Source organism: Lampetra fluviatilis, chromosome 4, assembly GCF_964198595.1.
Source record: "Lampetra fluviatilis chromosome 4, kcLamFluv1.1, whole genome shotgun sequence".
Classification (NCBI taxonomy): Eukaryota; Metazoa; Chordata; class Hyperoartia; order Petromyzontiformes; family Petromyzontidae; genus Lampetra; species Lampetra fluviatilis.
In genome coordinates, this window is record NC_136278.1 from 24,000,272 (window position 1) to 24,014,195 (window position 13,924).

General features: G+C 38.8%; 1 protein-coding gene across 3 annotated transcripts in view; it reads right to left on the reverse strand.

The window, feature by feature from the left end:
- CSMD3 (CUB and Sushi multiple domains 3) overlaps nucleotides 1–13,924 on the reverse strand; it is a 426,461-nt gene that overhangs the window by 245,615 nt on the left and 166,922 nt on the right. For all 3 annotated transcript variants that reach the window (XM_078855831.1, XM_078855830.1, XM_078855832.1), the window contains exon 6: nucleotides 3,980–4,092. In XM_078855831.1, the coding sequence (XP_078711957.1) occupies nucleotides 3,980–4,092 (113 nt within the window). The remainder of the gene's footprint in view (nucleotides 1–3,979; nucleotides 4,093–13,924) is intronic.

The following is a 13,924-nucleotide window of genomic DNA, read 5'->3' on the forward strand; positions in this document are numbered from 1 at the left end:
AGCAGACCTCGACATTACTAATCAGCTCATGAATTTATTGGAAAACGCAATAATGCAACAGAACAAATAACTCAACATTGTATCACTGTGAATAACCTATGCATGCATGCTCACATCCTCCCAGAAATTCGGTGGTCAGAGATTAATTTGCAGAGATTTTTAATTACTGACCATTTTCACAAAATATATATACAGTGAGGGAAAAAAGTATTTTATCCCCTGATGATTTTGTACGTTTGCCCACTGACAAAGAAATGATCAGTCTATAATTTTAATTGTAGGTTTATTTGAACAGTGAAAGACAGAATAACAACAACAAAATCCAGAAAAACACATGTCAAAAATGTTATAAATTGATTTGCATTTTAATGAGGGAAATAAGTATTTGACCCCCTCTCAATTAAAAAGATTTCTGGCTCCCAGGTGTCTTTTATACAGGTAACGAGCTGAGATTAGGAGCACACTCTTAAAGGGAGTGCTCCTAATCTCAGCTGGTTACCTGTATAAAAGCCACTCCTTTGTTGCCTTGTCTTGTAGCCCATTCCAGCCTTGTGTAGGTCTACAATATTGTCCCTGACATACTTGGAGAGCTCTTTGGTCTTGGACATGGTGGAGAGTTTGGAATCTGATTGATTGATTGCTTCTTTTAACAGGTGTCTTTTATACAGGTAACGAGCTGAGATTAGGAGCACACTCTTAAAGGGAGTGCTCCTAATCTCAGCTGGTTACCTGTATAAAAGACACCTGTTAAAAGAAGCAATCAATCAATCAGATTCCAAACTCTCCACCATGTCCAAGACCAAAGAGCTCTCCAAGTATGTCAGGGACAATATTGTAGACCTACACAAGGCTGGAATGGGCTACAAGACCATTGCCAAGCAGCTTGGTGAGAAGGTGACAACAGTTGGTGCGATTATTTGCAAATGGAAGAAACACAAAATAACTGTCAATCTCCCTCGGCCTGGGGCTCCATGCAAGATCTCACCTCGTGGAGTTGCAATGATCATGAGAACGGTGAGGAATCAGCCCAAAACTACACGGGAGGATCTTGTCAATGATCTCAAGGCAGCTGGGACCATAGTCATCAAGAAAACAGTTGGTAACACACTACGCCGTGAAGGACTGAAATCTTGCAGCGCCCGCAAGGTCCCCCTGCTCAAGAAAGCACATATACATGCCCGTCTGAAGTTTACCAATGAACATCTGAATGATTCAGAGGACAACTAGGTGAAAGTGTTGTTGTCAGATGAGACCAAAATGGAGCTCTTTGGCATCAACTCAACTCGCCGTGTTTGGAGGAGGAGGAATGCTGCCGATGACCCCAAGAACACCATCCCCACCGTCAAACATAGAGGTGGAAACATTATGCTTTGGGAGTGTTTTTCTGCTAAGGGGACAGGACAACTTAACCGCATCAAAGGGACGATGGATGGGGCCATGTACCGTCAAATCTTGGGTGAGAACCTCCTTCCCTCAGCCAGGGCATTGAAAATGGGTCGTGGATGGGTTTTCCAGCATGACAATGACCCAAAACACACGGCCAAGGCAACAAAGGAGTGGCTCAAGAAGAAGCACATTAAGGTCCTGGAGTGGCCTAGCCAGTCTTCAGACCTTAATCCCATAGAAAATCTGTGGAGGGAGCTGAAGGTTCGAGTTGCCAAACGTCAGCCTCGAAACCTGAATGACTTGGAGAAGATCTGCAAAGAGGAGTGGAACAAAATCCCTCCTGAGATGTGTGCAAACCTGGTGGCCAACTACAAGAAACGTCTGACCTCTGTAATTGCCAACAAGGGTTTATCCACCAAGTACTAAGTCATGTTTTGCAGAGGGGTCAAATACTTATTTCCCTCATTAAAATGCAAATCAATTTATAACATTTTTGACATGCGTTTTTCTGGATTTTTTGTTGTTATTCTTTCTCTCACTGTTCAAATAAACCTACCATTAAAATTATAGACTGATCATTTCTTTGTCAGTGGGCAAACGTACAAAATCAGCAGGGGATCAAATACTTTTTTCCCTCACTGTATTATAGACACACAATAAAAGAAAGTTTAGAATACATAAATACGTGAACACTTTATTTTATTATTAATTGCATGCCTGGTAAGGGCGCCATGGTGGTGAGATGTTGAGCACCTCGCCTGGTATACAGGAGGTCGCAGGTTCGATCCCGACCCATGACTCCTGTACATCTGAAGTTTGCATGCTCTCCCCATGATCGTGTGGATTTTTCTCTGGGTCCTCCGGTTTTTTCCTCAACATTTATAAACATACGTTTCAAATACTAGGCAGCTATAACTGTCCACATGATATGCCACTTTGTTGAGCTATCATTGTGGCTATGTCGCTTCTGAAAAAGAGCTATATAGCTGAGTGGGCCTTACCTGTTAAAAAATGAATGGTTGACCTAACATAAACAACTTTTAGGTAGGTATATTCTGGTGCTTCAAGGCTTGGCCACTCTTCATTGCTCAGAAATGAAATTAAGGCATTAATCAAGTTCAATCTTGAAATTTGTTCAGGCTAATATATACTTGGTCATGCACACATTAACAGATAGAAGGGAGCAGTTTATGGTATATGAACTCACTGGTGGTCTTCATTTGAATGGCAGTCAATGAGTGCATGACCAATGTTTTTATGCACAAGTAGGACAATAACGTGACAACATTGCAAATTGACACAAATGACAATGCTATTACCAGTAAGGTTTTTTCACAGCAAATACTATGACTTATAATAGATGTTTCATTAGGCCACGTAATAATGAGGGTAAATTTATGTTATAAGACTTTTGCGCACTTGTTATAACCGAGGTTATAAGAGTTGCGCGTTCATAAATTTAGTTACTTCCTTGTTTCAACATCCCACGTAGTCAAACTAAAATAATTGTTACATGTGCAGGTGTTTTACGCGGAAATTATTATTATTTTACAGATGCATAATGCCTGACAGACTTGGGTGTCTGCTGTGGCAGAACGTGTGTGTCAGGGGGAAGGCTGCAGAGTTGATTTTGAAAAAAAAAACTGATTGGTAAACAATATTGAGGGAATCCATGGAGAAAAATAGAATAAACTTCAATCAAGCCAATAGTTAAAAATCAACTGCGGCTTGGAAATATATTATCAGGTGATATATATTCCATCATAAACTATTATAACACTTCTTCAGTAAAAATAATAATGCTCTCCTGGTACAGGACAGTATTATCATGGGTAGTTATAATGAATAATGCATACAATGTTAATGATTGCCCCAGATAAATTAGAATACAATTAGAATTCATTGTAATAGCACCTCCATTTTTTCCTGGGGTATACACAAATTGTAATATGTATTCACAGTAAAGACATGCATATTATTTTGCCACTTTTTTATGAATTTGTCCCGATCATGGGCAATGGCTACATCTTGATCTCTAAGGCATTAATCCAGCAGTAGATTGCACATGGCAGATGATGACAAATGCATAAAAAAATCTTATAAACTGAATATTACAGCTTATTCACTTTGCCAATCCAACCGGATTATTTTTTTTACTAAACATTGTGGCAGTGAACTGCATATTCTGTTAATATAAAATATCTAAACACTATACATGTAACAATTCATACATGCATAATTAAAAATCTATATTTAAGCTCAAAATACGTGCATCAAATGTTGCATATGAGAATACATTATTAACAACGTGTTAGAATTATAAGAAAATGTTAATGTTAGGCTAATGGAAAGAACAATATACTATAAATTACAGAACAAATGAGAAAAATGCACCGGGGACAGTATAAACATGATTTAGAAACGTCATATATGAAATTGCGCTGTGAATTCTAATTTTGGGGAACGTTGAAGGGTTGGGGGAAGGTGAGTCGTATGTATGTCTAATAGTTACAGGATGTAATGACGAGCATACATTTTTACGGGAATTGTTTTTTTAAAAGCAAAGTGCAGATCGTGGCAGACGATTATATACCTTGGTATTGTGCGCTGAAACCTCGCTGGCGACGATCCTTGTCCGACATGAAACGAAGACGCATCCAGTTTTTGCTGCTGATGATTGGAGAGGGTAAATTCATTCCCGTCAACCTGAAATTGAGAAATTCAGAATAAAGAAAAAATCGAATGCATCGTGATCACTGTGTCACAAAGAACAACAGAGTGCTGTGCCTCCGGGCCAACGGAAACATTTACCAATTTACAGGACAAACGTCGCATAGCACGCGTGCTGTTATAATGCAGATGCTGTGAATGAACAGGTTGGAATTCGCGAACATCGATAGAAAAGTGCAGCCCACACCATGCTCGAATAGGTTACTGGATAAAACATCAAACTGCTTTAAACGTGGGGCAAATTCTTAACTGTGTTTGAGAAGTAAGAAAATGCACGTGTGATTAAGAATGTATCACTGTGTGTGAAAATGTTTGAATTTGTTAAGAGTTACAACATATTGCAGTTACACCAAGCACAAATACTGAAGTGGTTAATTCGTCAGTGCAGATGTGTGATGGTCTGATATGCGATGCTGTAAGTCTAGCATTGGTCAGTCAAATTCAAAACTAAAACATTGATTCACGAAGTAATCAGACGTTTAATAATTGTCTAAACTGTCCGAGTGATTTTGGTAAAAAATACATAGCCTGGCATGAATAAAAAGAGGCCTTTAGTTCGGATTATAATAATATGATGGAGTGGAGTTGCTGGATGTGGAGTGTCATGGTATTCCAGGCTCTAGGGCCTGCGCATGAGCACTCTCGTTAACCAATGGTTTTGAATTTCGATTGAAAGCTTTCGTGACTGCAGGGATTCATCTTCTTGGTTCTTTCGGTAAAGTCACGTAGAAGGGAAATAATAAAATAATAAAAATCTAATTAAAATAAAACATAATAATGTATTTTATTATGTTTTATTTTTATTATTTTATTATTTCCCTTCTACGTGACTTTACCGAAATAATCAATGGTTTTGAGTTGTGAAGAGTAGACCTAGAGAAGATTAATGGAGAACCCGGGGAGGGGAGTAAACTGAAACCCAAGGGGAAAGATAGGCAAGGGTTAGCCCGTGAAGACTTTGGTCAAAAGTGAGTGCAATCTTGAAGGTGATTCTGGACTGAATAGGTAGCCAGTGGAAGAACCATGAAATGGGTGTAATATGATGACGCGTACGGGTATTAGTGAATACTCTTGCAGCTGCATTTTGAATGCAGTGCACATGTTGGATGAGAGATGAAGGAAGAAGAAATAAGAGAAAATTGCAGCAGTTTAGCCTGGAAGTTAAAAATGCATTAATTATTGTTTCTGCAGCCAAATCAGAGAGACAGTTGTGGATACGGGACATTTTGGGAAAATGAAAGTAAGGAAATGTGGGAAGAACAGGAGAAGTTGGAGTCCAGAATAAAACCCAGATTTTGCGCCTGTTGACTAACATAGAGATATAGTAAAGCAGACGAACATTAAATTGCTGATGTTGTGAGGTAGAATATTCCCTCGTCATTCATTAGCTTGCTATTTGCGATTTTTGCTATCTGCAAATCGTATCTGGGACTCTACATGACTCCACCGAGAGCGATACATAAAAATTGATGAGAAACAGTGATGAATGTGATGCGAGAAAGTGATGAAAGTAATTAAGAGATGAGAGAGGTAGAGAGAGAAAACGTATCGAAGCTTTATAGAAGCATCTGCAGACGTTCTGTGTACGATATTCGTAGGCCAATATCTTTATCCGGGAAACGTGCTATTCACAAGGGTCTCCGAAATGTATCTCTCGCAAATAACGAGACCATACTCGAATAGATTTTTTCTTCATTGTGTGCTAAAAATGTAAACATAACACAATAAAAGGACAAGGATAATGTTTGTCAATTTCCAAATAAAAGGCGATGCATTTTAACGTAAATGCATCAACTGCATCGATTTGTAACCACTGACACAATTTCTACAGTTCTTGCCATATATCAGCTTCATTTATGTTAATATAAATTCGACATTTTTTTACATCCTCAGAGGACTAAACATACATCAAGTTACTCCTCTTCTCATTTGGAGTTGTGCAAGGGCACTTTAATAAGTAATAAAGTGCTATCTAGTGGCCAAATGTGGAAAAAAATATTGTACGTTAGTGGTCATACTTCACATTTTACATAGATTTCCCAAGACTGCATTGACATAAGTTATATAATTATTACGTCTCTTTACTTCACCTAACACCTTTGTTACACAGTCTATTGCTTCTATATAGGTACACACTCATCACATAAAAAAAAATATTATTCGACAATGAAAACAAAAACATAATCAAATGCCATGGATGTTTAAATCCTCATCAACTCATAAGATGACTAATAAGATATATAAAAAATACTGAAGAACAGCATGACCTAATCTTAGGCTAAGTCAAAAGCATCACACTCTATTTATAACTCACACATCTACAGTGCACATATATTAGTCGTAACTATTGATTTTTTTTTCCAAAATGTGGGAATGTGCATCATTTGAATCCAATGCAAATCTACAAAAGGACCTTGCATATACTGCAATTCCAATAACATTCCTAAGAAAGTAATTTCATATATGATCTAACTGCAAATCATAAGTTTAAATATATTTGACATAAATGGTAGGACTTAAATATTTAAGCTGACTATAAAAAGAGTGAAATTTAATTAAATAAAATATGCAAATAACCATATTAAAAACTTTACATTTTTCCCCACATAAATTCCGTGGTTAATGATAGCTAGATGGAATTGATGGAGTGCTGAAGCCAAGGATAATTTGCGAGCGATGCTCTCCTTTTGATGGATTTCATCAAAGGTCACTGGCGTGAAAAGAGCCATATACTGATTCTCTGGGTTATTAGCACTGCTCACTGGCCAAGTGGCTGCAATGAACATGCCACTCACTTTCACAGTGTAAAGTAATCTGTCAAGGACTATTCACGTGGTTGACTTTTCTGTTTATGAACAGGATTCTGTCAGTCACGTGAAGACGTCTATCCTGTAATTCTGCAGAATGTGGCTCGCGATATTAACGCCCATTTAGCATGCTTTACATTTAGTCAGGATAACTTTGAACATTAACATACACGCACTTATAAAAAATAACGTGCAGCTTTATACACATTTTTTTGGGTACATTTACTAAGAACAACTAGAGTATACATTCTAATTGTGAAGGGGAATTTGCCAAATATGAATATTATTGAACTATCTCACAACATTAATCATATTACAGACAGTATACCTGCCAGCAGAGCTTAAACATTCCTTATTTAAACTTGTATGTTTTTCTATTCATCAAAAAAGCTTTTATGAGTTAATTTAAATATAATTGTTTTATTCCAAAAGGGTGGGTCGTGCACGATTGTTAAAGTCACAAATGACCATACATTAAAGAAGTACAGAGTAGTCTCCATTAAGGAACTCAGCAATGATGCTATTTCTTAAAAGGAGCTCATAGCTTTTTGAGTTAGTCAGTTTATTTTCTTTCAATGGCAAGCTGGCGAAAATGGCTGAGCATGTCACATTGATTATACACTTGTACACATTGCTTAGTATCTTCAACTTTACATATTTTAACGACGTACAGGCAATTTTTTACTTAAAGCTTTCATGACTGCAGGAATTCATATTCTTTGGGTTTTTCGGTAAAGTCATATAGATAGGTTCAAATGAATAAAAAGTTGTATAATGTCCGGCAGATGTACATGCCGCTGGTTCTTCATGTTATGCAGATGTAGATGCCACCACTGCCGTCTATCGTGCAGTGGTTGAACTTACGACTCTCAGTCCGAACAGGCAACTGAAAGTTCGTAAGTTCCATAAGTAGAGGAGTCCCTGTATTTAAAAACACAACCCCCCCATCCTCCCCCTGTTATCCCCTCCCCATGTAAGTGTTCATCTTCTTATTCTTAGGTTTTTCGGTAAAGTCACGTAGGTAAGAAATTAAAATTAATAAAAGTAAAATAAAATAAAAAATAAAATAAAAATCACGACGTTTCGGAGGCAACACAAGCTTCCGTCTTCAGGTGGAACCGTCACAGCACGCTTGCTGTATCAAGTAAATGAGAAATTCCAAGAGATACTACCCCGTATATATACTGGTTGAAGGGGGGGGGGGCAGGACAGGCCCCCTTTTATTATTATGGTAAGGTGCGACTTGAGACTACGGCTAGTCTACATAACAAAGGACTGAGCCTTTGTTATGTAGACTGGCTGAGAGGGGGGGGGGGGGGTGCCAGAGTTGTTAAAGTGCAACTGCTGCTAATGAGACCGAGCCTCTGCCATGTAGATGGTAAAAGCACAAAAGCAGGTCCCCCTCTTGTTTGGGGCAGGAGGCCCCATTTCCCCCTTTCTCCCACCTTTTACCTCCCCTCCTCTGTATGGTTGTTGGGTTGCATCTGGACTGTCCTCCGCGAACTGTGACACAGCGTGGCGTGCTGGACCATGGCTCCCCTTTTGTTACAACAATAAAAAAAACCCGCTAAATGGAAATAGCACTGCAGTACAATTAACTACTCCGAATACCCAAAACCGCGATTACACACCCAGCGAATATTAAGGGTTTGTTGTACACATTTGTATACTGTTTTGTTACCATACCAACTACCAGTTTAAAACTTAACGCGTAAAAAATCCGAGAATGGGTGACCAAATACTTGTTTAAAATACGCACAAGAATACAAACAGTTTAGACATGAGCGGACATTGGTATGCATACAAATGTATAGTATGCAATAGTAATACATATGTGATAGTGATATATGTTTCATATGCATTTCAGGCAATGGGAATGTTCTGTTCTGCAAGCAACATCAAATACAAATTAATATCAAATGCCCCCCCCCCCCCCGACATAGCCAAGACACGGTATTGTGGTTCCAGCTTGTTATAAAGCTTTGAAGTTTAAATATACATGTAGAGGGGTGTAGGCAGCGCAGTAGAAAAGGAACCTTCAAAACGCATGAAAACAAAATGTGATAGTGTATAGAGACCGGAGATTATAGCCGTTGCCTCACCCCTGCGCCCCTTGGCTGCTATTTTTAGTATATTGCAAAGCCAATTTAGCGTATGTAATAATATGACACGGAGACCATCTGAGTTGCATTTGTCCTTTTTTGTGTTGATTATGAGGTGCATGCGAGCGCTTTGAAACACACGCCTATAAAGATATGCACTAACCTGTCCGGATGTTTAAGCTTTAAAAAAGACACCGTCACATTGAATTGCATATCAATCGTATATAGCTCAACATAGAATAATAATATCCTATGGTTTAGTAACATTCTGAAACGAATACATCCAGGAAGCTATATTCTGTGCCTGTCAGTGCTCTTTAAGGAGAAAAACAATACTTCTATTATGGGAACTAATTTCTGCGCCATATCAAAATTGATGTTTTTGGAGGTAGGAATCATATCTCAACGTTATACCTGGAAAGATGTGTCTTAATTTGCAAGGCAGGTCATTTTAGTTTTTGAAAAAAAGTTGCATGCGAACATTATTTAGATTTAGTTTCACAAACACACACACACAATAGTGATACAATATATATCACTATTATGTATGAAGAGCATACATAAATGGGGGTATGCAGTCTATAGATGTATTTGTATGTGTATACATACTGTATGATATTCACTAACAGGACTTGCCATAGCTATTTGCGGGTAGAGTTAGAATTATCATATCCACATCATGTTAATTTTCAAAGGTCTGCACTTTGTATTATTACATTTTACTATGAAATGCAAATGCTTTGAATTTCGGGATGTCACATTAGCATGGTAAGGCCTTTATATATTTGTAGATTTTACATAGCTGATATTGGTAATGCCAACCAATACCATAACCCGCCATTCGCCACTAAGTGACGGTGACGTCCCCACGGCGCCTGTGCCAGGCCAGGTGCACTATTGGTAATAATGCAGGCAGCCACACACACACCTTGTATGAATGGTGGATGATTACCTCCCTCTTAATGAACCACATCAAAAAGCAGATTGATAGTATCTGGTATAATATACACCTGCTCGAGCAGACAACGCACACAATTCTGCAGAGACCTAATTAAGTAGAACCTCTACACATGTGCCAATGCCCTCAGGGTTTATACAGTGGAGGTAACGCCATTAGACTCTGCCTGAATAGTGATAACCTCTTTCACGTTTTCTAAACTACATTATTACCAGCATGTCGCAAATAAAGCATTGTATACTTTGGCCAAGTTCATAATACATTTTATGTTTATAAAACAGAAAAACAATGAAATTAATGACAAACGCAGTTCTGTATTGACATATACAGAAAACTTCAAAGAGCACACAGGATGCTTATAGTGCCCTTATAGGAGCAGAAAGAGCAGGCACCTTCTAGGCAACTGACAAATAAGGCAACGAGGGAAATGGATGAGTAATGAGTGGCAGAGACCAGTCGCTCTGATAGAAACGTGTGAAATGAATGACAGGAAATGTATGCTCATACATTGACGTATACGAATTATACAATTCTGATTATATTATGCATTTGCCTAATATAGTAATAACACTTATTAAAGCAACATTTAAACAGCTGCTTATTAAAGAGAGAAAAATCCGCAAAGGCCATATAGTTGAATCCTGAAGCTATAATGAACATTGCATGGCCAACGTTACTTTTGGAGCTTACAAAGCACGTATATAAACAAAATAGGTCACCCATAGGTATTTTAACATGTTATTACTTTGGAATTAATATAAACATACACATATACGCATAAGAAAAAAAACCTGAGAATGCTGTCAATGCCGTGTTCATCTTTCTTCGAAGCATTTGTACAGACCTTATAATTAGCCTTTTTTTTGGTGCTGCTTGTTATTTGTAATTATTCGATCTATTCAAAGTCTGTACTAATATCTGGTCCTACTTATGCTTGAAAAAATGGCTGAAATACAACCCGGGTGATCCAAATGGCCATTTCATTATGGCTGCAATCAGTCGGAGTCACCTTTAACGATGACCTAAGGGTACACGGGACAAAATGTTAAACACTGTAGATTACCCAAGGAGGATGAAGGCCTTGGACCCATTGCATTCATAATTGGGGGAAAAAATAGTCCAAATGAACAGTCAGCCTTGCGTGCAAAAAAGAAAGAGGCACTAGTTGGACATTCACATTGGTATTTTGTAAATACAAAATGCATGTTTGATTGGCATGCATCAAAAACACAAATGTTATATATATATAGATATATAAGATTATCTCTAAGGAATCTGCAATCCATGCACAATTCCAATTAAAGTACACATAATATAGGAAGAAACTACATTCGAGTATAGAGTACACTAGCTCAGATCTAACCTCAATGTCTTGCTTCCTGTTCCTTGAACCCCACTCTTTGTGCCGGGTAGATACTTTGGGAAGGGCAGGGTGAGGTTGAATGACACGTGGTTTTTTTTCCTCTCAGATCCGTGAGAGCCATAGAGTGGATCTATTGAAACAGCTTAAATGGATAATGGTCCTCTGTGACTTCAAAGTTTAGGACAGCTGCTTTAAAAGTGCACGCATATTTGCATTTACAGTAGTGATTAAAGTACCAATTAATGTGAAACTTTAAGAATAAACCCATAATTGGCATACTATTACTCTTAACAAAATCAATCTGCTTCTAATTTACTTTGAGAAGAACAATAATGACAACTGGTAAAACACAATCGGTTTGAAAGGCTTCCATTAATAATACATTTGCAATAGGCATATCACGTGTATTCATCAAAAGGGAAACTGGCGTATGTGTGACCATGAAGTACTGGCTACATGCATAAAGCCTGTCTCTAAAAACCAAGTGGATGCTTTCATAAAATAAATTTCCAATTTAGCATATGAATCAACACAATCAGCTGTAGTCCAGTCGGTTATGAAGAGAGATCTTTGACAACATATGTCAATGTGACAAGAGGGAAAAAAAAACCTGGGAAACCCCTGGAGTGTAAATAGTGAGTTGGATAATGTGACTGGGTAATAAGCAACATCAGATGAAGGATTCAGCTAATGGTTCGGCCTGCCATAATTATTGCAGAAGTGTCTGATTGTTACAGCCCTAATTAACAGTCGTATAATGGGATGTCATGTAGCTTGGCTGGCCATTCCTATGGATGAGCGCGATAATGGCTGTATGGATAATGGTCTCCAGAGGTTTGCATATTGTTCAGCTGCAGAACATATTACTGTAGCCGTTGATAACCCAATGTTTTACAAATGTCAACTCTACCTGAAAATTGTGAAATGTCATTAGTACATAAAAAAAAAAATATATTCGTTGCACAGTCTATTCAGTATGCATATATATATTTTTTTATTTAAACTAGGGGACAATATAACCCATGTTAGCCACTTCCAATTTCAAGCTATAATAAACAGAACATAACTTCCTATACTCTTTGGTTCTTTCGGTAAAGTCACGTAGGTAGAAAAATAAAATTAAAATAATATATTACAACGTTTCCAACGCAACACAAGCGGTCGTCCTCAGGCGGAGAAAATAATCCAGCAGTGGAACTGCTGAACCAGGAATAACACAGCGAGAGCGCTGTTACAACAAGACGTTATGTACAGTATGTTGGCCAAGGACAAGCAGGCGGAGTCCGAGCTTGAAAGGAATTCCATCCCCGCACGCAAGCACGTCAGTTGTGTTAATGGGGGAGATTAGGGAGAGAGAGATTAGGGAGAGAGATTAGCATGTAATGAGCTTCAGTCGCCGCATAGAGTATCGTCCCCGCATATGTGCATATTAACACTGTATAGACCAATTAACGCCATGATGGCTAAATATATTTTCAAAGGAAAACATACGTCAAGATCAATCGGTCATCAGAGCCAATGTTGTTGATTCCACCACAAGTTACTATTGATTACATGCATTCACTAAATCCTGAGCTTTTGTGAAGTTGATGCTCGAGCTTCAAACTCTGCCCTGACCCTATCTCACCATCTGACTTTTGATCTTCCTCTTGGTTGCAAATCTTTGGATGCCACCCCAATTCCTGTCTTGTTGACCTGGTCTCCTCCATCCCACACACGTTTTCCACCTCTTGGCAACCTCCCTTTGCCAATTACATGGACAACACTTTCTTGCCGAGTTATACTTTGTATACTCTATCCTTTCAAGAAATCCCGAACATCCTCCACATGCACGTCCATTCAAAAGGCAGGAGTTTATTTTCTCGCTGCTTTGTTGCAAGTCACATTCTCTGACAAAGACAAAAATCTCCCCTAGAGCCTCAACAGACTGAATGGGCAAGTGCTTTTAGCGATCACCAATGAAGGCCGGGACAGCACACGAGGAGGTAGGTAGCCAGCACCATGCCCGGCCGCCTTTGTCTCCAGAGTGCTGATGTTTTACACACCTCACCAGGTACTCATTTGAGGCCGAGCCGACTTAGGGGAGGCCCAGAACCAGTTCACAAAAGTTTCACTGGTGTCGACTGTGAGCGGGAACCAAACCCGGGTCGCTGGGTTCGTAGCGCAGTGCGCCAACCGCTATACCACCACTCCCCGCTTTGACCCACAAAGTAGCACAGACATTATACACCTACATCTGTTAACATGAATGTACAACCCCCGTGTCCAGACTCATTGCTTGAAACTTCCTAAACATGAAATGCTGCAGCCAAGGACCAAACTCAAAAAGACTGAGTCTTTAAGTTGCACGTGACTAATTGTAATCCATGGAGGATTTGCTGTCTCTACACTCTGCGTGGTTTCATTGAACAGATAATCACAGCACCAAATAACGTTAGTGACAAGACACACTGCTGCTCAACAGTAGTTCTCACCTAAAGCTACTCTGATGTTTCTCTTTCTATTCGTACACAAAGCCTGTGCCTCATCATATAAATGATTGAGCAGTATGCTGATCTTGCCTGGCATTATTAAACAA